This window comes from Monopterus albus, unplaced genomic scaffold (assembly GCF_001952655.1).
Source record: "Monopterus albus unplaced genomic scaffold, M_albus_1.0 scaffold164.1, whole genome shotgun sequence".
NCBI lineage: Eukaryota > Metazoa > Chordata > Actinopteri > Synbranchiformes > Synbranchidae > Monopterus > Monopterus albus.
Genome location: NW_018128044.1, coordinates 836,916 through 864,380, shown reverse-complemented (window position 1 = coordinate 864,380; position 27,465 = coordinate 836,916). Strand labels below are relative to the sequence as shown.

The 27,465-nt window shown below is 41.2% G+C and overlaps 1 protein-coding gene across 1 annotated transcript in view; it reads left to right on the top strand.

Annotated features, from left to right (window-relative positions):
* LOC109968834 (exostosin-1a) overlaps positions 1–25,810 on the top strand; it is a 46,643-nt gene extending 20,833 nt beyond the window's left edge. The window contains exons 5-11 of the mRNA XM_020615376.1: positions 1,955–2,087; positions 6,199–6,317; positions 8,002–8,097; positions 13,520–13,609; positions 18,418–18,578; positions 19,546–19,717; positions 24,939–25,810. Coding sequence (XP_020471032.1) covers positions 1,955–2,087; positions 6,199–6,317; positions 8,002–8,097; positions 13,520–13,609; positions 18,418–18,578; positions 19,546–19,717; positions 24,939–25,124 — 957 coding nt within the window. The 3' untranslated portion in view covers positions 25,125–25,810. The remainder of the gene's footprint in view (positions 1–1,954; positions 2,088–6,198; positions 6,318–8,001; positions 8,098–13,519; positions 13,610–18,417; positions 18,579–19,545; positions 19,718–24,938) is intronic.
* The last annotated feature ends 1,655 nt before the right edge of the window (positions 25,811–27,465 follow it).

The window sequence follows — 27,465 nt, the reverse complement described above, 5'->3', positions numbered from 1 at the left end:
ACTTAAACACACTGGGGATTAACAGACTAATCTTGTTCATGTTCAGGTTAATATTAGAAACATTTCTCAAATTGCAGCATTTTTTTTTCCTTCTTAAAAACAAGGTTTTAGTGACTCCACCAAATGCCCAGTGCTAGCAGGGTATGAAATTAGACAGAAGCCCACTGGCAGCCATGTGCTGCTGGCCAGATGTGCTAAAAACTGAAAGCCAGCACGCCACCAGGCTAAATGGGTGAAATGAGGCGTTGTTGATAACTGTAGTGTCCCACATACTGTGAGCCCGGCGGATGGTGTCAGGCAGTGTGTGTGTTCGGGTGTGTGCGTTGTGAGTTGGCTGCACTGTAAGTGCTAAGCCAGTTCTCCACAGATCAGTAGTCAGCTCTGGAGTCGGAGAGAAAAACAAAGACAAAATGCCTCAAAAAAAGTGTTCTTTCTATATTTATGTAGTTCCAGATAGACTAGCTGTCAAAGCAGGGTTGAAAATATTAACATATTTTATGTTAAGGTAGTTATTTTTATAAAAAAATCTTGCTTCCTGCAGACAGTTCTCAGAAAAAAAGTCATTAAAATTGTAAAATTGTTTGTTGCTTTTAAATGCTTTACACTCATAATAAATTGGTCACCACAATAAATAAATGTATTTAAAAAATCATGAATGTTAAATTTAAGATTGTACTGTAAATGCAGATTGCTTTTCTTCTGTCAATTGTGTGTGTCATAAAGATTCCAGGATACTTCGCCATTTTCGTTGTCACTATAAGCCTGCATCAGAAGGTTTTCTTTAGTGGCTTCCAGTAACTCTCCTGGCTGTCAGCAACATAAAAGGAGCTTTGAAAATCTCTTAGGTATAACACTAGTGTTCACACACTCGTGCATATGTATATTTCTTGCCAACTCAGTAAGGCTTGTTTTTATGGCATAAAAACACTTGTTTAGCACCAAGTAAATAAAGTCATCACATCTTTAGAAAGTGCGCTGGGGAAGGTGTTATGGGACCTGAAAGCATCGCCTGACAAGTGGAGACAAAAGGAATAAATCAGAGAGGAAGAACAGAGGGAAACAGAAGTAGCGGTTGCGAGCGCTCGTCGTTAGAAAGACGTTTTCTGGTCAATCCCATAAAAACCTCTTTTCATTCAGCATTTGGTGTCAGAACAATAAATAGCTTTGCTTGTACTACATGCAAACAATATGTATGAATCTGTGCTCCTTGAAATATGAATGAAATGAATACATAGTTCTAAGCGCTTGTAACCACTACTTCTGTTTCCCTCTGTTCTTCCTCTCTGATTTATTCCTTTTGTCTATTCCTTTTGTCTCCACTTGTCAACAACTGGGGCGATGCTTTCAGGTTCCCATAACACCTTCCCCAGCACACTTTCTGAAGGTGTGATGACTTTATTTACTTGGTGCTAAACAAGTGTTTTTATGCCACAAAAGCAAGCTTTATCGAGTTGCCAAGAAATACACATATGCACGAGTGTGTGACTACTAGTGTTATACCTTCAGTGTACAAGATTTTCCAAATTATTAGAATTTCATGACTGCAACTGGAAACCACTAAACATAAAAGGGAAAATATTTACAGCCTTTATGAGGCACATAATTGTTATGTTTGCAAAGTTGTGTGTATGAAATAGAGAGAAATTGTTCAACTAATTTTTCTTTTTCTCTCGTCACACCTTTTCTCCACTTTCACCTGTTTTCTCTCATTTCCTTTCCCATCTTTTTCACTTGCACCTGTTTATATCCCCTTTTGTCTCCTGCCTTTCCTTGTGTTATCTGTCTTCTCATGGGCTCATGTATTTTAAATGTTTCCCTCAAATTGTTTTTTGTTCTTTTTTAATTATTATTAATTTCTACCTCACATATCTACCTCTCCTCTACCTTTCTTCCAACACACTTTCCTCTCCATCTCCTCTTTTTACTGTACATCTCTGTCACCCTCTCACTCCAGATCATCCAGGACCGTGTGGACTCCCACGTGTCGAGAAACCGATTGTTGTGGAATTCTCTGCCCAGTGGCCTCTACGCACTCCCCCAGTACTCAATTGACCCTGCCCAGTTCCCGTTTTACTATGGCATACTGGGTAAGTATTGATCTCATCAAGTTTGGCAAGACTTGGCCTTATATAGGATTTATTTCAAGTTGTTGTCATTTGATACTGTAGTTGTTTTTTTATGTCCAGTTAAGTAGTCTTTAAGGGACTTTTATAAATCATTTATCTCTCATATAGACAAAGGTTTAACTGCCGTTCAGAAGTTCAGGATCACCTCCATTTTTCTAGTTATCATTAGTGTAATGCAACATACAAACATGTCTGTGTCATTCTATCAGCAACTGACGTCAGACATAACTGGGACAAGCAGCACTGTTACAGATGTGTCCACCTGTAGGCTGCTTTGCTTTCACTCTTCATCTGGAAAGTCTGGACACTGTGCTACCGTTCCATCATTTGAAGCCCGCATGTCTTGTTCTTTCCTTCTGCACAGCCTGGAGGTGTTTTTGGCTCATTATCCTGCTATAGGATGAAACTCAGAAAAGCTCTGACCTCCTTTGTTAATGGCCTTTCTCCAAATGATGCTTCAGAGGGTGTAGTAAGTGTAGTAACACAGTCTTTTCCAACACTGCCTTTGCACAGAGACAGTCTGTTGTTGCAAGTCATCAGCCAACGTTGGGACACATCAGTTTTCAAGGCTTCATTTACTTCCACTGCTGCAGAAAACAGTTAACCTGTTACTGGATCCCTGAAAAAGGCCTGTTTTACATGAAATGCAAACACATTCTGTAGTTTTTGGTAGCTTTTTTTTGTTTTGTTTTTTTTACTTCTAGCAGTTTTTAGCTTGTTGCCATTTCACTGGACTTAAACTGTTTACATGTCTACAAAAACTGGAAAAATGTGGGTGTTCTAAATCTTTTGACCAGTAGTGTGCATCATTAGTTTAATTGCTCCCAAAAGGAATTTTATTTTCAGCTCCAGTTTTAATGATAATGTAGTCAGAGGCCTTAGCCCAGAGGTTTTCAAATTGTTTGGCTAGCCGATTTGGACTGCATATTAACATACTCAGCAGTTGGAGCTACACCAGTGGCAGTGACGCTCAGCTCAGAGGCAGTTAAGATACTTTAACCCTCGGCACCAAGTGTACCGTTTGCGTCATACTCATTCCCGGAGTCATAACTCTGTGGAATTTGAACACACTCAGTTAACCCAAATTTTGAGGCTAGTGTTACCTACATGTACGAAGGATATCCATATTTCCAGTGTTCACTGTGAATAAACATCCATAAATTCATCAATAGATGCTTAAAACTAAATTTGCCTAAGAATCTTCTATGGGTACATTAAAAACTGTTGTTTTTTTTTCACTGTTCTTGCCAGAGACCATTTGTCGGTCATGATGTCCTAATGCAGATGAAACATGTTTTGTTTGTTCAGCCATGGATGCTCCAAGTTTTTCTTAAATATATTCCAAATAATCTGCTGCTCCAGCCTCCACACGCTCACCTGGAGGCTGTTGCTGGATGTTAGTGACACCAATAGTTTTGTTTTTTGGACATAAGACAGACACCAGAACTGGCTGCTGGTTATTTGGAATAGCAAACATAAAAGCAGCAAATATCCAAGCTCACCATGTGATATATAGTTTGCTTTGCTGAATATCATTTTTTTTTAATAATTAATGCAATTAGTTGAAATACACTCCAAAACATACATCACCATGGAAAGGTTCTGTCAAAGGGTTCTTTGGCCCGGACTCACTGAACAGCCTGGCAGCAGTGCAGTATACAGCACAGTAATATGAGTTTGCCTCACCATTCTAACCAGTCAGAGAAGGCCAGAGTCAGGGGTCTGACCCCAGGCAAAATGAACAATGTGTGTTTAAAAATATGCAGTGTATGTGGCATGAGACCGCTGTTGGTGCAAACTTAAAACTGCAGGCAAAGAGTGAAGAGAAAGTTGTGCATGCAGACCGGAGTGATTCTCAGTAGACTGAGGCTGTAACTCAGATCGATGTTTGTCTTTCTCAGAGGAATTATGGACACAGGGGTTAGAAGGAAGAAAGAAGGGAGGGATTGAGGGATAGAAGGAAAGAGGGGCTATTTGGTTTATGCCACTGCAGTAAATCACTATTTTAGCTCCTGCCATCTCCAGTGCTGCTCTCGGGTAATATCTTGTTGTCAATGCCATGTGTACTGTACGATGGTTTCACTCTGCTGCCTTCCCATAACTTTTGATGGCAAAGCATTTGCAACTTCAGCCTAGTAGTTTGAGAAAGTTTGACTTAGTGCTCAGACATCGTGGCCTCAGGAGCTGTACTGTAAGAATATCCTGAATTGATGGCTCAAGTTACAGCTTTACTTTAGTTTGTGGAAAAAATTGAGCAGTTGTGTGTGGTACAGTGTTACTCTGAGCTGTGAAAAACAAACTGCAAACTGTTGTTCAGTTCATTTACGAAAGAGCCACTGTATTTTAGCCAAGATCCCCTGACAGAAAACTTTTGAAAACTAAGAATTAGTCAAACACGGGCACTTTTGACAAAATAGCAACTTATGGTGCCAGTTTGTTTTGAGTCTCACTAGACCCCCTAAGCTAAAAAGAAATTAAGTCACATAGCACAGGGCACTATTTATTGACTACTACTACTTCATATGAGCAAAGCTTCAAAACTGTTGGGCCCTACACTTTGCACAGTGAAACTGTGAGGAGTAGCTTCCTATAAATTACTAGCAAAAGTCAGTTTATCCATTATTATGTATCATACCAAAACTGTCTTGTTCTAATTGGTACAGCATCTGCAAACATTCAGCTAGTATTAACAGAAGGTGGCACAGCTCGTTCCAAGAAAGCACAGTAGAAACAGAAGGGCTCAGCCAATCTCTGTGATGTCCACGAGCCCAGACCTGGTACTTCTGAGCCCGCTTGAGATGGCTGGTCTGGGGTCTCTTGTCAGAAAGATGGATAGAGTAACGCTAAAGAGCACTCTGGCCCCACTTATCCATGAGGATGCTTATTCCCCTGTTCCCATGGCATGCCACGTGCCTATAACCCCGGCCTCCTTCGGTTGTTCTGAATATCATGTGTCTGTGTATGTTCCCATATCTGCCTCGGTTTTCCTGGTGTGTAATCTGAGATTCTCTCATTGGAGATTTAAAATTTAAAAGCTGCTGTAATCACTATTTTTAAATTAACAAAGGATCAAATGACTGTGTGTAATTTGAAATGGGCTGTTTACAGTGACAAACCCACAGAGACGTATGCTCTGACTGCTGCTCACCTCAGCCCTACAAACTGATACATTAAAGTATTTATTTACCTACTTTGTTAAATTCCTTATATATTTTTTATATGTTTTAGTTTACATCAGTTCTTCAGCACATTAAGCTTTGTTATTGCTCTAATGGTTGTTCTAGATCACACTGTTTACTGTGTGTGTACAGTACAGTCGCAAGAAAAAGTAATGGCATTCTTCTTCTTCACAATGTATTGTGTACGTTGGAATAAAGTCTTTTTGCTGCCTATTAAGACATCTGTGAGGTTGAGTACACGCCCCTGCAGTTTTGAGGTGCTTTAGCATCTTTGAGCTCATTGTTTTGGTTTTACAGTTCACAACCTTACAGTTTTGGTTCCATCTCACCAATTTCCAGTAGCAGGCAGCGTCTTTCAGCAAATAATCCCACTGTATAGGACCTGCCCACCACATAGACAAAACTGGCAACTAGCCAGAACATAGTGGAGCATTTAGCAGCTAAAAAGCCAGATATTTCCCTCAGGAGAACGCTGGAGACCAAAAACAGGCTCCAGTGGACACAAAGTGGAGTGGGGGAAATAGTAAATTGAAGTTTGGCTCTGCTGCTTGACTTTTTATCCTGTTTGGTTCATTTGTGTGCCTCAGTAAGAGGCTGGTTTGTTGTGAGACTGTAGAGAACCGTATTGCTCATTACAGGAGCAAATAGCGCAACTCACTAATAGAGACACTCAACACAAACTGCTCACTCTTAGGCATGTTTACTCACGCTCAGTCATGTGAACTGGGGGTATATATCCTGTCAGAAAGATGGATGACGGATGCAGCACTGAGCTGTCTGTTGCCAGTTAACCGTAATGGGGCTTTATGGAGAGCTACATGTGCACAAATCTGTGTTAAACAGCCTGAATACAGTTTACCCCTGATAAGTGTTTTTGAAATGTGTGTGTTCAGGTAAGAGCCCATCGCAGCAGTTCACAGCAGTGATCCATTCAGTAACTCCTCTGCAGTCCCAGATCTCCCCTGTGATGAAGCTCATCATCGCTGTAGCCAAGTCCAAGTTCTGTGCACAGGTGGGAAGTGTGTGATTTGGTGCAACAAAGGAAAATCATGACCAACAGAATCATATCACTTGAAACTGTCTCAAATTTTAGTCATCATCACCACCTTTCTTCCCCTGCCTCCTTTGACTCCATGGTGCTGTTCATCTTCCTCCCTTTCCTTCTTCTTCCTTATCTTTTTTTTTCCAATAACACAGTGTGATAAGGTGTACATATGGAAGGAGATCCCCGCCACAAGGTTTGAGGGCGCTCTAACCACATTTTGAGCGCTACTCAGTTTGCAACTCAGCATTTGAGAGTGTGCAGACACTGATTTATAAGTGCAAATACAGATGTGAGAGCATAATCCAGGCCATGTGTGCTCTAATTTCTGATTCTACACTCTCGGCTTTCTCCACTGGGGTTTGTGTGAAGGTCTGTCCACAGTGAAAGATCTGAAAACGCACAAAACAAGTTACAAGCTCTCTTCAGTTTGCAGATGAGAGTGCAGGGATGGATTTGTAGAGCAGAAAGAGATTTAAGAGTGAAGGAGGATTCTCGCTGCTCGCTCAAATAATCTGTTACACTCATGATTCTGTGATCCCTCTCTCAAATCTATTTCTGCTCTCTAAAATCCATTCTTGTGGGCTCTCAAACTGAAGAGCACTCGCAACTTGTTTTGTGCGCTTACAAAACTTTTGGCGCAGACATACTCTCACGTAAACCCCAGTGGAGAAATCAGAGAGCACAGAATCCCAAACAAGAGCACGTAGGACATGGATTACAGTCTCACATCTGTATTTGCACTTAAAGGCTGAGTTGCAAACTGAGGAGCGCTCAAAATGTGGTTAGAATGCCTTAAAATGTCACGGTGGGATCTACTTCCACATGTACGTCCTTTCTTCTAAAGCCACTTAGTTAAAGGGCCACTGTAGGGGAAAACCATTACTGCATAAAGTCATCATATTTCAAGATTTAAGTCATGATACCTTGTGAAAAATGTAATTTTGATATAAATTCTCTGTTCAAGTTCAGAGGTCAGGGCAATCTAATTTTCACATGAAGAATGTGGAAGTCATAGGTTTCTATATTATTTCTATAATTTTTTTCTCGTACAGAATGACCTTCTCCAAATATTTCAGCTTTATTCTCTATCTTTATCACCTAACAGAGGCCCTAATACACCACCATACATACTGTAGCTGCTTCTGTAGACCTCTGTAATATATGAACATGGCCGTTATCTGCAGCGCTAATTAACAAGCTGTAATAACCCATGTATCCTACAAAAGGTAGTAGTAGGAAAAGACAGCAATAATGGCTGGAAGGAAATGGGTCTGTTACACAAACAGAAAGCATCATTATACTGAACTTCATTGTGAAATATGTGCAGTGAAGACTTCCTTTACATTGACACAGTTTGTCTCATAGCAGCAGCTGAGTAAAGTGTCTTATGAATAACTCATCTGTTCACACTTTGTGTAACTTCATAGTGATTTTACTGAATACAGCATAAAGATATAGGGACAGATACATTTTATACTGTAGCGCAAAAGACTGTGTACTTCCTCTGACAATTAGATATTCTTCAGTAAGTTTTAATTGTAGAGCAGAAAAAAATGCACCCTGAGACCGGTTCCACTGTATCTTTAAACTTTGTGAAAGATACCAGTGTTGCTGCTTATATAATCTGTCTCCCTGTACTTTTCTCATACAGATTGTGGTTTTATGGAACTGCGACAAGCCTTTACCTCCTAGGAACAAGTGGCCCTCCACCAGCGTGCCTCTCACTGTCGTTGAAGGACAGACCAAGGTAACAGCTGCTGGCTTTTTTGTATCCACTATGTATAAAAAGCTGCTTTGTTGCTTAGCAGTGAAGACATTTATCTCCCCTTTATAAAACGGTCTTGCTCAAAGGTACTTTAATAGTAATTTGTTGACAGGCTTCATCAGAAAATAAAACATTGAGCTTTTGGTATCTAGCGGTTTTCTAGAAGACACTATTAGTAGTGGAAGGGAAGGGAAGGATCCCATGCACTTAAAAACACTCCCAGATGTTCTTGGAGACAGTTTAGAGGCACACAAACATAACAAATATAAAATGCAGAAGACAGGGTATGATGCACAGTTATGCTGTGCATCTTAGCTGAACATTTCAGGGTTCTGGCAGAAAATACGCTCTAAATGTGGTTTTCAATGTTCACTGTAAATGCCCGTCGGATCCGGAATCTGGATTACATCCGGATGAAATTTGGTCTGATGATAGATACGTGTCATATTTCAAACAAACATCGTTTAAACATCATTTAACTTTTATATGAATGCTCCCCCATTCTTTGGAGTATTTAATTGTGTATTGACTGACTATTGTGACCTTTGACCTAATCATCTCTAGGGTTGGTCCCCGCCAATGTCTGTACCAAGTATGTTGATGATCCATTTAGCCGGGTCTGTAATCCTGCTAACCAATCAACAAAAGCACACACAGAACCAAAAACATTGGCGGAGGTAACAATGCAAACCATCCTGTCTGTATTAACAGCTACAGAGAGGCTGGAACACAGGACCAAGAGAATTGTACAGCGTATAAGATAATGTTGTTTCCTGTGTTAATTAACTTCTGATGCAGCGCTGCTTCAGTTTTAAATAGACTCTAGATGGTGAGATTGAAGTGGGGTGAGGTTTGATTGAGTCAAGCTGCCAGTGTGACTTTGTCAGTATTGTTCTCATTCGCAGTATTATTGGGGAATTCTTCACATACAAACAGCCACTCATAACTGTTATGTGATATTTCATAAAATGGGAAAAATTGTCTCATGTTTCTCATTTTACTTGCTTTCACAGCAATTTAAACAAGTGAGCTTTTTCCTAAAATCACGCTTGATCACATGATGCCTCTCTGCCCTACACCCCGCTCTCTCTCTCTCTCTCTCTCTAATTCTGATGCTTTGCAGTCTAATTGCTTGTGTTTGTTTTCATGTAAACATCTCCCCTTGAAATACAAGAACAATGCTTCCACTGGTGACAATAAAACGTGTGTGTTTGGTGTGTGTCAGTGTCCAACAATGTCTGTGGACCTATAACTAGTCATGTGGTATATTGTCATGCCGCCCAGACAGACGCGCTTCAGGGTATTTCTTTCCAAGCGCTCGCTGTGTTTGTTCCCACTATAATAACAACACACATACACACACCAAGTTTGTCATTTGCCTCAATGGAGCACAGCAGCAGAGTAATTTGGTGGTTATGAGTGCATCTACTCTGTAATGCTGAGTGGATACACTCCATCAGCAAGCATTTACTTGCTCTCTGTCTTTCCTCAACTTCCCTCATACCTAAACAAGGAAGTAGGTTGCTGGTCCTTCATTGTATTTAAAAAACAAATGATTAGCGTAAGAGAAAGACTGTACTCATTATTAAAATAACCCAACACTGACTGTTGGTAAGATGTAGTAAAATCTGATGCACCATTCAGTGTGTCCAAACAAACAGTATCAATCGAAATGAGGATATCAGTTGGCCTGATTAATTAACTTCATTGTAGCGGCCACTACTAAAACAGGCTCCCAACATCAACTGATCACAATTTAATCCTTGAGCTGATGTTTACTTTGTTTTATTTCAGTGCAAATGATGAAATATAAACTTAAGAAGGTTTGATAAGTGTTTGGTGATTTTTATAGCCTTCTCTGATCTATCATTATTACAGTCTTTCATATTCTCAGCATATCCTTTCTGCATTGTATTAATCTTTGTTAGGTCAACGATTACTTTAGGTTGAGTCAACTAGGCGAAAGTGTCCAGTAAATAGTACGTTGAGCAATAACCATGTTAAATCTCTAAACATTTAAGAGTTTTACAATACAAAAAAGACTGGCCACAGACTCAAAGACGTCTTCATTTCAGTGGTCGGTGCATTTTGGCAAGGCGGTTTTTTTTTAATATAGCACATTTTCATACACAGTCAATTCAAGGTGCCTAACAATGCGCACAGATAAAACCTTAAAAAGCATACATAGATAAAATATTAGAATGCAAAATAGATTAAAACATTAAATGCAAATTAAAAGCAATAATTACATGTCAGTACAAAGTAGCAACCTAGATACCTAGTACTTGTATGATAGCTGTCTGCTTCAACCTTTCTCTTTAGCCGTTGGAGAGAGGTGCACACACCAGAACTACCTCCATTTAATTTGATAATTTATCTTTCAAAGTGTCTTTATTTCTGCTTCAGGCACTTTGAAAGATAAATTATGCACGATAGAAATTCTTGGAAATCCTGACCTTCCCATTTACTGTCAATACACAGCTTATAATGTAGTTTACACGACAAGGTTTTTCAGAGACAGGAGGTACAAGTTAAACTTGATTGTACACTGATTGACCTGGAGACACTTTCATGCGTTTAACCTTAATGATTTAAGATTGTGCACATCTAAATTATTTACCAACTGATTAAGCACATGGGGAAATGAGGGCCGGTATGACCAGTTCTGTGTGCTGCACTTTGGCCTTGCTATAAATGACGCCCTGCTTGCTAAGCATTTATGACCCACACATCAATTTTCTCCAAGGAGTGATCCATGGATTCCCCACTAATACTGTGTGTTGACTGTATCTCACCTTCATCAATCACCTTTCAATAATTCATGCCTTGCCCCTTGAATTTTATATTGATAAGTTAATCTTCCACATTGAACCTGACTCCTTAGCTATACATTTAAATTATACCAAAGGATTAATGTGGAGAGGCTAAAGGTCAAGTAGGACCAAATGTTGAAACCTAAAGGTCAGTGTAGGTTGGAAAAACTGTCTTTAAGCTTCAGACTATAAACATCTGTCACAAGCTTACAAATACGTATAACTAGTTCATTTTGATCTTATTTTTAAACATCAAAATATATAATTGTTGACCCTCAGTATTTCTTTTTCGAGCTAGCTAAACAGGAAGCCCTTCACAAGGCTCATCCAGAGGTTTTATAATCCTGAAGAAATTTCACAGATTGTTGTCATTGTCAAGACCAAACAACAGCGATGCGTTCAGCAACACAATACTATTAAAATAGTTTTAATAAAATTGTGTTCACGCTGGCTGTCCAGTGGAGATCATTTCTTGTATTGTCAGGTGGTCCGTAGCCCCCGCGTCCTCAATTACAATCAAGGAACACACAGCTTGTCCTGTATTCTACCTTACACAATACAAAAAGCATGTGAGATTGAATTCCCAGTGTAATGATTATAAACATTGTTTAGCACAATTATCTTCCCCCGACAAAAAGTCAGTGGGATTTTTCCATAGGCATCTGGATTATTGCATAAAATAAGATCAGTGACAAAAGTTTGACACGTTTTGTTCAGCAAGATAATCGTCACAGGTGAACATACTTTTATGATTTCTGAAGCCCAAACACAATCGACAGAATATAAAGCTATTGTTGGGCTATAAACAAACCACACCACGCCCCATGACTTCAGCGTCACCACCTCGGCTTCCAGCTTGCAAAGTGATTTATAGCGCTTACCTCTTCTACAAAATTCTTTCCTCTTAGCCTGACCTGATCTAGCTAGTAATCACAGCTGGGTCAGTTCGTTAGAATAGTTTATAAGTGCACTAGTGGACAGATGAGTGTCCGTGATGATGTTTAATGTCCCACAGCCTCTGTAGTCTCATTTAGGCACTTGTTAGCAACTGCCTTTTTTAAGATGGCATTAAAAATCACAAGTGGGGCATTTACAGATATATTTTATGTTGCAGAACAAACCATGAAAATGTATTGGCCCTATGTTAACCACAGACCTTATTTCTAACCAAAAGCCCATTCAAAAACCCGTTGACTTCATGATGAGGGAACCTGGATGCAAAAATGCTAACTCAGGTCTGGGTATTAGGACCGACTGCTACGACACTATGATGACATGTAAAGGATCAAAAATGTAACAATTTCTTGGAGTCAGTATGTTTCACACCAGTAAAATGTTCATCAGGAGACAAAGTGTCTGCCCATGGTTTCTGATGGCAGATAGCTTTGTGATCTTTGACCGCCCACTGTAATTTCCAGACATCTAAGACATCTATATCCGTACGATAAAGAGAGAGCGGGTATCTCCAAAGACTCTTCTTGAAGTAGAGGGAGTCCTGGCAAATATAATGTGTAAAAGGAGAGCGACAAAGATAAGGCTCAGACCATTGAACTTCAGTAATCTCAGCAGGATCTGATCTCTGTCCAAAGGCAGAAAAGCACTGATATCAGCCGGGGGGGGGGATCACTCAGACAGACTACAGTCAATATGAGGCTTTTAAGGACAGTGCCATTACTGATGTTTACTGGAGTAAAAGTGCCACGGTGCAACATTTTAAGTCAGTATTGAGTGTCTTTCAGTTTGATCATGTTCATGGCAAAGATTTTTAAATAAATTCTGCAAAAACATCAATCACAGGGCACGATTACTCCGTCAAATCCAGGAGACAAATGAGTAGCTGCTGCTCATCAGACTAAAGGCACAGTCACATTACACCTCGGTTCAAACCACACAGTGAGCCTTGGACAGTCATGTGATGTCATGGTTCTGATGAAGGGAATAAGCAATAATCATGACCACAAATTGTAGACATGGTTGTAAAAGTTTACATTTCCAGACTCGTGCTTGTCTGTTGAGTATGTGTAATGCGACAGAACCTTATTTCCTTGTTTCAGTTTGGGCCTGTTTGTTTTCAGGGAGATGGTTGTTTAAAACTTGAGCTGAACTTTATTCAGCCAAGAGCTGTGGCTTTTTTCCTTTTCTACGCAGTTAACTAATTCAGACTTTACTCTCAAGTCAATAACATCATCAGCAGCCCTCTTTAGGCTAATGGATCAAGGTCTACTAAACTTTCTGTTAGGCAGTGAATTGATAAAGACCCACATAAAACCTATTAGGTCAGGACGGTGATCGATGGACAGGCAGCAGGGAGTGAAACAAACATTTCCTCACTGGTCATTTATTTTGCCTCGATCTTTTCACACCTCTTTACCAACTCTGTGCCTTTAAAATGTTCACTTGAGTAAATATATTTTCTGGAAACAAATGAGATGTCTTTGACCTGCTTCAGGGGAATGGCTGAGTAAAATGCAAAGTAATTAACCACACTTTTTCCATTGCTTCCTGACAATGTGATGTTGCTTTGGGTGGGTTAAAGTTATTGGGCCATTGTTGTTGGTAATATTTGCCTTTTTCTGTCTCTGTCTGTCCAGATGATGAGCAGTCGTTTTTTCCCCTACGACGTCATCCTCACTGATGCTGTCCTCAGTCTGGATGAAGACTCAGTTCTCTCAACCAATGAGGTGAGACACTGATAGTTTATCAACCAGTTGGCCCAACACTGATGTTTTACAAACCGGTGCACTGAGACACTCATGCTTCATCAACAAAATGAGGTGAGACGGCCACACTCCCAAGACCCAAGGCCAGCACAACACTGTTATCCAACATTGGGATTATAATCTAAACCACTGAATTACTCCGCGAATAGCTTAAGTAAAAAAACAGCCACATGGCTAAAATCAGACCAAAAAAAAAGTGCAGACTGTTGTTGTTCCAAAATGACTGCTGCTGCTACGACTGTTAAGCTTTCTCTTCGTATGGAGTTTAAATGATGGAAAGGTGAAATTTATTTATATAGCATGTTTTCATACACAAAGGCAACTTGACGTGCTTAACACAGTTCACACAAATAGATAAAACACTGGAATGCAAATAATTTAAAACATTAAAAGCAGAAATTACATGACAGCACACAGTAGCAACATGCAAGTGTAGATACCGACTGTAGTACTTGTAGGACAGCTGTGGTAGACTGTGGATTCTCACTGTACTCAGTATACTTTGTTCCCCTTTTCCTTAGTTTTCCCAAGACTAAACTCTTAGTACCTAAACTTCAGAGGTGGGTGTACTTTTATAGTAATATTTGAAACAATGAGTCCTTGATTTCAGACAGAGGTAGACAAAAACAGCTTTTCATTTCTAGTGAGCAGTCATCAAATCTGACTGAGATTTTACTAGCTGCAGCTAGTTGGCTAATTAAGATAACCTGGTTTTCAGGACCTTGTTGAAAATGCTATATGACTTTTTAGAATTTAGTGCGAACCCAATGAAAAGCATCCTGTATCCTGCATGTCCCAGGCAAAAAGTCTGAACAAGAATCTGATCCTGCATCCCTGAACAAGCAACATAGAACTCAGATTTGTGCTTTATTGTTTGTATCTTCAAACTGTATGTTTTCAATTTTAACATTACAACAGAAAAGCCTTTTAGGATCGGGACTAGCTGCTGTGTTTGGCTGACTAAGGCTAACTCGGGTCACACTGAGAGCATCTTGTGGAACAGCCAATGAGACATGTTGAGCAAAGCTTGTAGACTGTGGCCAATTAGCAAAAACAAATTCATTTTTGTTCGTCTGAAAACTTTCTACAATTTACTTTGATAGAAGTAAGCATGTAGATGCTCACTAAATAAATGCGTATAGAGATGGACTGAAAAGATCTCTGCACGTTGGCAAGACTCCAGCCTGTGGAAGTGTTTTGATAGCCAGCTCCAGCCTGCGTGGATTTTTTGTCAGCCGGTGGCAAAAGGTGGCGATGTCTTAATGCAGTATTGATCCTTGCTGAGATGAGACGCTCATTCCACGCACAGTCATGAATACCATTCACTACAAATGAATTGAATCTGAGCAACAGTGCAATAGCAACAGAAGTAGAGGTGGAAAATGTGCTCTGCCTTTAAACGGCTCCAAACGCATCAGATGAAATTAGACTGAGTAGGAAGTCTAGCAGTTCAACAGGGCTGGACAACAGACTGAAAGCAAAGCAAAGAGCTCTGATTTCAGACATCAGTTTCCAGAGGCTCAGTAATTTACTGCAAAGCAAACCCAGCCTTAATTAAATTATGGTGCAATGTGTGTTGTTAGGATAGATCATGTTCAGATCGCTCTTAATTTAACCTAACACAAGGCAGGAGAAAAGAGCAGAGGTAAAAGAGAGGAAGGAAATAAAAGCAAAACAGAGTGAGCAGGGAAAAGAAGAACTGGTAAATTGGAGCTGCACATTGAGCTTTTTTGAGAGTCATTAAAAGTAGCAGCCTCTATTCTCTACAGATTTTTTGTGAGCAAAAGATGCGATCCATAATGGATTGTGAAGCCCAATGAGCCTGAGAGAGCCAATATATCTTTAAACTCTGAGATGTTTTATTGATTGGTTCAAGTCAATGTTCACCTTTTCTGCGCTAACAGGATCAAAATTAAACTTTAGTGCACTACAGTTTGTTGCACAGCAAAATGAGTCTGCTACTAAACTTTTATGGGCACAAGGAGACGACAACATCAGAGACGGAGAGAAATCATGAAGAGTGAATCTTTGCTGTGATGGTCGTCCTAATTGCCCTTTTAACATGGTGAGGGGGGGTTTACTGAAACCTGTCAAGTGAGTGAAAATGTGCAAGAGAGAATATCAGACTTTAATGTGACTTTTCTTATAATACCTCAGTGGAACAGTAGCTGTGCCAATTTCATAATTACATCGTTTCAGCTCATTAAATGTATGATTACTCCATGAAGAAGGATTAGAGGAGGGAATACAAGTGAAAAACCTGACAAAGCTTTTGCCTCTCATTGGGCGGCCACGCATGCTGCTGCATTATGCCCTGTGAAAGACATTTTCAATATGGTGGATATGGAAATAGTGCTCCAACAGCAACGGCAGAATCGTGATCCTCTCCTCGTTTGAAGGCGTCTCTAGTCACTGGAAAATAATCATCATTTATCAGCAGGCGGGGTTTTTAATGTGGACTTAAACCAGCTGTCAGTGTAATCATAAATTCACAGAAGAGATTCAATTCAATTTTCTATTCAGCTTTATTTGTATAGCGCCAAATTACAACAAATGTCGTCTAAGGATACTTTACAAAGTAAGGTCTAGACATTATAATAATAAATAATAATTATTATTATTATTGCATTTTCCTTTTACACTTTCTAGTAAAAAGACGTTTTCTTCCCTTTGATAAGCACAATTAAAAGCATCTAGTGGTAGGAAGTGAGAGGAGTTTGAAGTGTACAAATATCTGGAGAATAATCAAAACTGAAAGGTAACGTGGTTTTCAGATTCAGGAGATGAGGGAGTTTTCCAGCCTCCACTGTGAAGAAACCAGTTTCAGAGACTGGGCTGACGCGTAGGGCTAGACCACGGCCAGCGTTGTCTGCTGTGTGTACTATTAGAGCTTTAAATGCGTACGGAGAGTTGAGAAGGCAGAATGAATAAACTAAATAGAATCTGAGGCATTACTGCGCAGTAGATGGCCCCTTAGCCTCGTGATGAGATAAGGAAAGGAAAACTGTGGACTCATTTTTATTCAGGCAGGTTTGACCTAATTTTTAATCCTGATCCTAAATAGACAAGGCCACACACTACTACTGTTTAGTAGAAGCTCATAGTGGAGAACCACAAGCCTGCACTAGAACCTGAAACTTTCATATAAGCAGTTGTGATCAATCAAGGAAAGAAACTGTGGCCAACAGTCGGCACCTAATAATTCTGGGAGGTTGAAAGTTTGACAGGACTGAGCTTTCTTTCTTTATGAGTGTTGGAGGACTGAGAGCTGACACACTACCACGAGTACCTGGTGAGAAGAGCTGCCAGTCAAAAGATGCTGCAGACTACAGCCCTGCAGCTGACACCTGGAGCGTTGTGGCTTTGGTGACGTTGCAGCTACAACTTAAGGTTCAAGGCACATTTCCCTGAAATCTTATGGAAGTCAACAGTAAAAGAACTGCAGTAGTCTTGCTTCATAGGGAGCAAAATGAAGAAACGCATCTCCTCAAAAGCACACACTGAGGGGAGTGTAGGGCTCTACAGTGTGAGCAGCTCCTCTTCATGTCAAAACATTGGATATGTTAAACCAGACCGTCAGGAGAAATTTGTAACAGATCTGTTGTCGGATTGACCCCGTGCTCCTCAGATCAGTTTTGCCCTTGTAGAACCTATTAGTATGTATTACACGTGCACGCACACACAGACTGTTCAACTTTCCTCAGTCATATTAAAGCCCCTGTTTTTAAACTGTAATTAAAACCACCAGATTATGAGTGCAAGGAATCTGGATTCTGTCAGTCACTCGCGCACACACACACACACACACACACACACACGCCAGAATCCTTTTAATCTCTGAAGGCAAAATTATTTTATCTGACACGTCTCACATCCAGACACATGTACAACCACACACACACAGAGCTAACACATCCGTTCATCAGGGGCTACCCTGAGAATGGCAGCTCCAACCTTTCTCTTGGCTTAGTGCTGGCACTTCACGGTAATTGCTCACGCGATTCATGACAGAAGCCGCGAGGTATCACTAAAGAACCTCCACTTTCGGTGCTCCCCTCCCCGACTCGCTCTCTCTACCTCTACTATACCTGTAATTAATTTTCTCCTTGGGCTGTAGAGATGCTGTGTGTGTGTGTGTCTGTAGGTTTTTCATTGTATGCAGGTCCTCTTCTCTGGTGTGTATGCCTGCACATCGTGGTGGTGTTTATGAATCCACACAGGGGTCTGTCTCAGGTAGTTCAAGCTTCTCTCCACATGCAATTTGTCCTTTATGGGGAAGTAGAGAGCCTTGGGAAGATTAAGAGGAAGAAAGGCATGGTCCCGTCTTGTACCCGCTACAAAGATGTGCAGCTCCAGAGATGACGAGCACCCTCTTAGTAAATGAATGCGTTAGAGAATAATTCACTTGTGAAGCATTGGGGATTGGCATCAGTTCAGTTAATCAGTGTTTGTATGCAAGAAGTGCACAGAATACTTTAAACTATTACCTCCAAAACAATGGCCACACCTTAAGTTGGTTAAGTCTGAGTGATTAAACCTGAGCTGTGTTTAGTTCAGAAGCTGCAGCTGCTTGTACAGCAGTTTCTGTTCAGCTGGTGTAACGACGGGGTTCATCAGCATTACAGCGAATCTGAATCCAGTTCCAAATCAGAGGCCTGCTGAATCTGATTAAGCCAATTGCTAGTTTGAAAAGAGGTTATTTCACTCACTACAGAACAAATTTAAACATTTTAAATTTTTTTCTTCTCCACCCTCTTTCTTTCCTCCAGGTGGATTTTGCCTTTATTGTATGGCAGAGTTTTCCAGATCGTATTGTTGGCTATCCAGCAAGGAGCCACTACTGGGATAGTTCCCGATCCCGCTGGGGCTACACCTCCAAGTGGACCAACGATTACTCCATGGTCCTCACAGGAGCAGCTTTCTACCACAGGTACCCCATCTCCTGCTGATCGGTGCAGCACTGCTGTTGTTTCACTGTTGCATTTAAATATTTTTTGTACATAGTGATAAATTATTCTTATATATCGCGCTATTCCTTTCCCTCCTTAATATCTCTGGATGGCATGAAAGAGCTGCCCTATCAGAGTACAGAGCTTTGTCTGAAAACAAATGTGCTTTTGTGCCCAAATTTATTCATCTGCAGTTACTCTTCTAGTTTGATTGTGGATCCCATGTTTTGGTGCAGTTTAGTCTGAACATGCTGTCAGATGGGTCCAGCCCATCTTCACTGAAATGGCTTTTCCTTTTCCATAAGAAACGAGCCAATTTTAAAGTCTCTCACCAGTCACGTTTATTTTGCTGGTTTACTGTCTTGCACAATGAGAGCCGATGTACCAGAGTCAAATTCCTAGTGTGCCCGTCACACCTGGCCAATAAAGCAGATTCTGATTCTGATTTTCTGTTTTACTGAGCTAACAGGAAAGGAACTGGGATGCTCGTCTTTCTCCAACCTCTTTATTTCATAAAATGACTGTCAAGAACACAAAGCTACAACTGGATTTAAAAAAAAAAGGCAAACTGAAGTATTAAGCAGAGCGGTAAACTGAACAGAGACGAGTGTTGCTCCCTGAGGGGATTTGAAGTATGTTGTCACAGAGATGAACAGCTCTCTCATTGTTTGACTGTGAGGATGCGACTCTTAAGCCCTTTGTTATTCAGAATCTCAAATGCCAATGCCAGGCAGAGAAAATGAGCCAGAGTGACAAGGAAAGGTGGAAAGTGCAAGTTTGTGAGAGCGAGTGCTGGCAGAGCTGGGCAGGGAGGTACCAGAGCTGACAGTGACCTAGAGCTCCCATGTTGCTGAGGTCGCAACATGCAGAAGAGAAGTGCAGCTTTACAAAAAGACAGTCATATACAAGTCACACTCACTGGCTTTCTTCTTCTTGTGTGCTTGTCAGATATTACCACTACCTGTTCACGCACTACGTCCCCACCAGCCTGCTGACTATGGTGGACCACATGGCTAACTGTGAGGACATCCTGATGAACTTCCTGGTTTCGGCTGTTACCAAGCAACCACCAATCAAAGTCACACAGAAGAAGCAGTACAAGGAAACCATGATGACCCAGGTAGGACGGCCCTGATATTTTTTACAGTGACAGTCACACTGGGTTTGTACTTAAGACTGTCCAGCACAAGGACTGATTTTACAGGATAAGGTCGGCCATTTTCATTCATTAATAATCTCCAACACTCCCCCATAGAGAGGCTAAAACCAACAGTTAACTGTTGGTGTCCGTCAGTCTCCAACCTGGATCAACGTGATCGTCTTATATTCAAATACTCCTGATGATCATAACTTTTTACAGCATCTGAACTAGTAAGGCTCAAATGCACATGTGAGATCTCTGTGAAAGTTAGCCAACTATCTGAACTAGTAAGGCTCAAATGCACATCTCTGTGAAAGCTAGCCAACTGTTAAAGCAGAGAGCGTGCACAGAGATCTCGCACCTGTGTAGCTGAGTCTTCCACGTTTCAGATGCGGTAAAAAGTCAAAATCTTTTGGGGCAACATTTTTAACAAATATTTGGGTCACCCAGTGCAGTGGTGTGTTTTGCTGATGTGTTTTTAATCGTTTTTATCAACAACAGAGGTCTATGACACAGACTGATCCAGGCTGGAGTCTGACGGACATTAACCATGAATAGAGGCACCTCACTGTTGGTTTTAGTCTCTGTGTGGTGAGTGTTCACAATACTTTTAATATAGAAAATGACCGGCCCTATACTTTAAAGATCAAAATGATTTCACAGCAGAATTGTTCAGTCATCAGTGAGCTAAGTGGAGAGCCCAGATAGAATATGGAGTCCTCAGATCTTCCTGTAGTGTGAGCCGAGTCCTGCACGAGTCCAACCTTAAGTTATCTGCCCTTTATCAGAATGTACCATCCCACAACGATGGCCGACTTTGAAGTAATCATCTGCGTATTACACCCACTGCCCGCCACTCTTTAGTTTATTTGTGCCCATACTTAATACAACTACATTGTCCACCCAACCTAGTGCAGGACTCGTGTGTCAAGCTTGTGTTTACATGAACCTTTTACCATTTACAGGATGCTAGCACTATGTAAAGCTTTCAGGAACTGTCAAGTCCTGGTAATGGAGACAAGAGAGAATCCTTTTAAAAAGTGGTTTTTATTGATCGGTAACCTTCATACAAAGTAAACAAAATGGTTTACAGAGTTACGAAGGAATGGCCCAAAACTAGCTCCCACCAAAAAAAAGACAAAGGAAAAAGCCACTGTGTTTTGTGAGAAAGTATCTCAGCGCCAAATGTTTTGAAAGAGCACAAAACAAGTTTAAAGCACTGTTCAGTTTGCAAGTTAGAATTTGAGTGCACGGGTGATGCCTGCTGCTCAAATCTTTCTGCTCCTACAAATCCATGCCCTGAGACTTTCACACAAATTCCACAGAAGATATCCGAGAGCACAGAAACAAGTGTGCACATGGCTGGGATTACGCTGTAATACTAACAAATCTCTACCTGCTCACTCTCAAATGCTGAGTTGCAAGCAAAAAGTGCTTTGTGCATCCTTTGATGCCACAAATTACAATTAGACCACAAGTGTGAGGTCTCTGCATTTAATGAATCTACAGTGACCCATTGGCAATGATGTGACAAGTGGATCCTGACTCTTCCGTCAGTCCTCCTCCTCTTTTAGGTCCTTTGTGCTATGGAAGTAAATCCCCACCACAACATTAGAGGGCGCAGTAACCACAACCTCATGCTGCAACTCAGCATTTGAGAGTGAGCAGGTACAGACTGATGAATGCAGAATCAGTTGTGAGAGCGTAATCCCACCCGGGCGTGCACTCTTTACCAAGTCTACACTCGAACATTTTGGTGGGAATTGACTTCCATACCTGTGCAGTTACCTTCAGTGTTCCTGAATTTTTCCATAAAGTCTAACAAACATAATTAATGCATTTCCTTCCTCATAAAATATCTGCTGTCAGCTTTTTTTGAATAGGTTGGAACTTGCATTGCTGACATCTGAATGTGTCTGTAGTCTTCCTTTTTCCTCCTCCATTCTGCTGGCACAGTGCTACAGTTCTAGATTTCTTAACACATCACTGCCACCAACTGCTGAGCAGTGAGGAGGTGTGAGCCCACTGGCCGGGTTGTTGGTCTGTCCTGGAACAGGGATCCCTCTTCCTGAGGTCTCTGCCAGTGTCCTGCTGCTGCTGCTATAAGAGCTTAAGATAGAACAAGCTAGAGACCGTGTTATCAAAACATTTACTAGCAGTGGAAAAACTCCACACTGTACCTGTAATAATGACCGACAGTGAGTGAAACGGCCACAGGTTTGACAAAAGAAATCATTTCCCTGACTGCGTTTTTTTAAATGAATAGATGTACCTGTCCCTGTGTAGGAGGAGTGAGAATAGAAATCTCTAGGCTATATCCAGCCCTGACCTTCTCTCTGGGAGATCCACGTGTGTGCATGTTGTGCGTGTGTGTGTCTGTGTGTCCTATGTCAGGTTCTGATTGATTGTGTGACCACAGGCAGGATGATGACTCTGCAGTATGGACTTAGTGATTAATGTCTTAATTGTGAAGGCAGCGTGGCAAACCTAGATTTACTCCTTCCTTCCCTCGCTTGCTCTCTCTCTTTTGAGTGTCTGTCTCTTCCTGCCTCCCCCTCTCTCACCCCCGATTTGTTACCTTGCTTCAGGCTACAGCAGACAGGCGTTTAACACAGAAGGGGGAAGAAGCCGACATCTTTTGGGAAACTTTGGCCAGTGAAGAAAAGTTTAGTTGAAATAGGAGAAGTCGTGACTGATATTGTGCAGTGTCCCAAACCACTTCTTGCCTCTGATTAAAGGGTTCTGCCCACCCCCCCACCCCCACCCGCTGCCATCATCCAGCAGCACCGGATCAATCTGCTCTGACTCCACACCCCCACTGCCAAAGTTTATCAAACAGGTCTGCTGGCTTCCGCACAGCCCTCCCCCTCAGGCAGCAGGAGACAGCATCAGGAAGTCATCCACGAGCAAGTCGGAAGGCTTCAAATGCTGCTGAGAGGAACAACGCACAGCAACTGCACAGACCTCCGATATCTTCCTGACTTACTAGAATCTAGCAGGGCCTGCATGTGGAAGTAAATCCCCACCAAAATGTTTGAGGGTGCACAAGTGCTACTCAGGTTGCAGCTCAGCATGCGAGTGCACACGAGCACATATTTGTAACATGTCCTTGCAAATTCTCAGTCATCCAGGTCGTAGTATCCTGAAAAACAGAAAAAAATCATCTGGACTTGGTTTTAGGTAGAAGATATTTCACCTCTCATCCAAGAGGCTTCATTAGTTCTGTCCAACTGGAGGTGAACAGGAGGTATTTATCCCCCGGGTGGTGTTTCAGTCCTTCGACGGCCAACAATGTCCCCTAATGACTGAGTTGTTAGGGTCTGGTATCGGTGACAGTCATTACCTGTCTTTGAACCTTCACACGTGGACTGACTATTGTCCTGGTGTGAATTAGGGTGGGAATGTTTGGGTCGAAATTTCAAAACAGAGTTGTAGATGGATGGCAAGTTGTCTGAGTCCGCCACCCCTATTTAGTGAGGGGTGTTCTATTATAGAATATAGGTGTTCTACAGTAGAACACCTATATTCATTGGTGGTCACATTTAGTCTAACACTGCCCTGAAGTACAAATCTGAGGTATCTGTACTTTGAGTATTTCCACTTAATGTTACCTCATACTAGATTTCAGAGATTATACTATGATTACTTTTCAGAATCAGATTAACTACACAAAATACTGGATAATCAAGACCTTATTGATCCTTGGTAGGAAAAATCTACCCAGCAGTATGTAAAGTACTTCGAACTAGAATTACCGCTGCGTGGTTGTGTGCCTCCGCCAACCAGTCAAATTCACAGAAATGGGACAGATGTGAGGTCTTAAAATCCTATCAGTTCATCCTTGAATACAAGTGGATGTTTGTGCCAGATTTGAAGAAGGCATTTGAGTTATCGCATTCATAAGAACGGGGTGGATGGACAACCTGAAAACATTAGCGCCTCTGGCCACATCTATCACTGGTGTGGAGGCAGAAAATACAGTAAAACGTACAATCAACAGCATCATCAAAACACCATATAAAGTAGTTAAAATTAGCTCCATCTTTACAAGCTGCAACACTGAAGTGAACACAACAATTCATCAATAAATATAACAATAACACGCATCAATATGAAATGTGGCATTCTGTATAACCAGTAGCATTGTCAATGCAGGACTTCTACTTCTAACTGTATTTTTACACTGTGGTATTGGTAATTAAAAAGTACTACTTCTACCACTGATATTAGCTGCAGGCCACTGGGTACTAGGTATGTACTGCTATGGCAAGCAACATTGTCAAGTCTCAAACAGAAAAGCTCAATAGCACCTACACCTCTCCTCAGTTCCCCCTTTGTTGACTTAAACACAAGAGGGTCAAACCACCAACCCTCAGCGTCAAACCACCAACCCTACCATTAATGGACTAAATTCAATGTTCCTGAACTCTGACTTGTGAATTTGCACGTTTGACCAATAACAAGCCATGAAGACGGGGCTAACCGTCCAAAATAGAGGAAGCTGTTGTAGCATATTTAAGGGTATGACGAGATCTTGTGCCATGAGATCTCACGATATTAAAATGTGACCATGCAAAAGCTGTCACTGATATCAGTGCATAACAGAACCAGAGCGGAGTGGGACGACAAAGCACAACTCCCTGCTCATGTTGACAAGAGTCTTCTTCCTGTCAGCATCCATGTTCTGTCTTTTACTGTATTTGATAGTTCAGGCTCAGCCAGAGCTAGGTGTACCATCACACCCCTGAGCATATTAGATGTGTTGTCTCATCCACTTTTAAACTTCCTCTGTCACCAGCACAGAAGAGGCATGGTTAGCAGTACAGTTCATCTTTTGTCTGACAGTTAACAAGCTGATCTTTTTCACTACATCTGTACTGAATGAAATAATGTGGAGTTCAGAGAACAAAATGCTATGGGGGGTTTTCATGGCTCAGTGCAGAGAAAACAAGAAGCTCAGGGAGCTAGTTCAACTGCCTAGTGCCACTATGTTAGCTGCCAGCTACAGTAGTTCATCAGCATGTCTACCGGTGGTCACTGCATCACCTGGACTGTACCATATTAATGTGTTAGTGTCATTTTGCCTGTGCAACACTGTAAATAAAGTTTTTTTTACATGAACACCTACCTCAGACCTGTGTTGACTGATTCCTGTTATCCTCTCTCTCTCTCTCTCCTCGTTTTCTCATCTGCTTCCCAGGGCTCAAAGGCATCTCGGTGGGCCGACCCAGACCACTTCGCCCAGCGTCAGACCTGCATGAACACCTTTAGCCACTGGCTGGGTTTCATGCCCCTGGTGCACTCCCAGATGAGGCTGGACCCTGTGTTGTTCAGAGACCAGGTGTCCATCCTGAGGAAGAAATACAGGGACATTGAGAGACTGTGAATGCAACAGGAATTGGAGAGAGGAAGCAGGAGTACTGGCCATGTGCGTGCACCCTTACGTGAGGCCGTGATGCGAATGCACACACTGAATGACAATATTTGTGATGCTATAAAGGAAAACTCACACTTGCACCGGACATAAAAATGATAAAATACAGATAACCAGAAGGCATTTAACTGCCTATTTCTGTGGGGAAAAAACAGCGAGTGCATACCTGCCATCTGTGACAGTACACATAAATATATGAATGCATGGATACACATGCACCAAAGACCCGGACACAGTCAAGACAGACATACAGTAAGTAGTGCATGGTGTGAACGACAACTGTACTGTATTAAGGACCTGAACAATGTAATATGTTTGAATTTAAAAGCAATCTAAGATATGTTACATGTGGCATTAAAGGAGTACACAGTATATTGTATGGGTTATAGGCTGTATACATAAAGTCCAAATGACACGTTCTCTGGAGATTTATCTTTGTATGGTAAAGACACACTGTGGACAGCAACAACAAATTGTAACTTCTGGATGGGGACACATGACAGCTGCTACCCCAGAGCACCAACAGACAACGGCAAGACACCTCTTGCATACTACTGAAGATTTCTGGCAACCGTTCCCGTCTGTATGATGCAAATTAAAAATAAAAAACAGATGCTATAAGGTGAGAGGCCAGGTCTGCACTGCATTTCTGTTTCTTTCCTTACTTCTCCTGTTTCCAGTTTGAATTCCCATGTTTTCTCTGTTTGAGTATCAAAGAATGGAATCTCTGGCACCACCAGCTGTACTGATTCCCCTGTTGAGATGCTGACTGCTGCACAGTGCGCTGACCACACACAAGTTCGCCTTTGAACCCAAGACAACATTAAGTGATTCCACAATTCCAGAGTTGAACCAAAGGTAGTGTAAAATTGATAAGAAACAGTGGGTTCACAAAAGGTACAAACCACCTGTCAAATTAGTTATATTATGCTTCATGTCCAGGTAAAGCATCAGCCATGAAAGATTAAGAAAAGCCACTTTTACACTGCCCAGTGAAGGTGGGGTTATCAGGCCAATTTGCTGCCAAGGCGTTTTAAATCATAATCCATCATGCCACTGCACCAATACTACAGACACATTGCAGCAATTGATCACTTTTGACAAACCAAACAACCAACTACACCCATGAAGTTCCTACATCTCTTTGTGTCAACAAATAAATAGCAGTCACACGATTCTCTGAAAACGATACAAGCCTTAATACCAAGCTTCAAGCTGAAACTGCTTCAAAACGTCAGTGTCACATGTAATATCAATAGTATTCTCTGTAGCCCAGCCAACAGCAGCCATCTGGAAATGGAACAAAACGGTTGGACCACATAAGGTCAATAAAATAGTTCTTCTCATCTTTCACAACCAATAAGCAGGATCCATTTATCATCTGAGGGTTAGTAAAGGTTCACTCGGTTTTGATATGACACACATCTTCACACTAACATCTACAATGTCAGAAGAATCAACAGCTGTCATGACGTGCTGAATTCCTTCGGGTTCCACCTTCATACAAACAACATGGACATCAATTCTACAGCCATGTCAACTGTTCATTTGATACCGTGTACAGCTACACAGCACGTTTTACAAGAAGTTGCATGAACTTTTATTAATAAATTGTGTTGAAGAATGAGTATAGCATTAACAAGGTTTTTACTCTAGTGAAATGTCTTTTACTCCTTGTTTTATACATTTTATACAAGCTTTATTAAACCATGACAAAATACATTTCTATAGAAGATAAACATTTTAGTGCTGCACACAATTTTAGTTGTATTATTGTAACAACAACTAGATTATAGAGAGATTGTTTATTTTGTGTTAATTAAATCCACTTATTGTGTAGGCTAAAACTAGACGATGTTCAGTATTGATACTGGTGCTAGAGGGCATAGGAGAAACAGGTAAGTTTAAATATCCTCCATCTATTTCAGATTTAAGGGGGATCTGTCAAAACAAAGTGATACCATTCAGAGTTGTCTCTGTATGAGACCAGAATGGACCATTTTCCCATTAAAAACTAAGGTATTCTCTCCCCGTGGCCCTTCTTTTTCTACAGTCTGGCAAACTAGCAGCGCCAACAGATGATTTAGTGTGAGCTACAATGGCCTTCATTTCAGTTTGCTTTAGAGAATTCTTCTTTTGCTGCATTATTATGGTCCCTGCAGCCTAGAAAGCACTGTGTGTGTTATGTATGCCAATGTTGCTTCAGAGTTAAAGACCCTCTCCACTCAAATATGTTTGTTTTTTAACCTTAGACCCTGTGTGTATCTGTCCTCCACTGCACTGACTGGTGTAT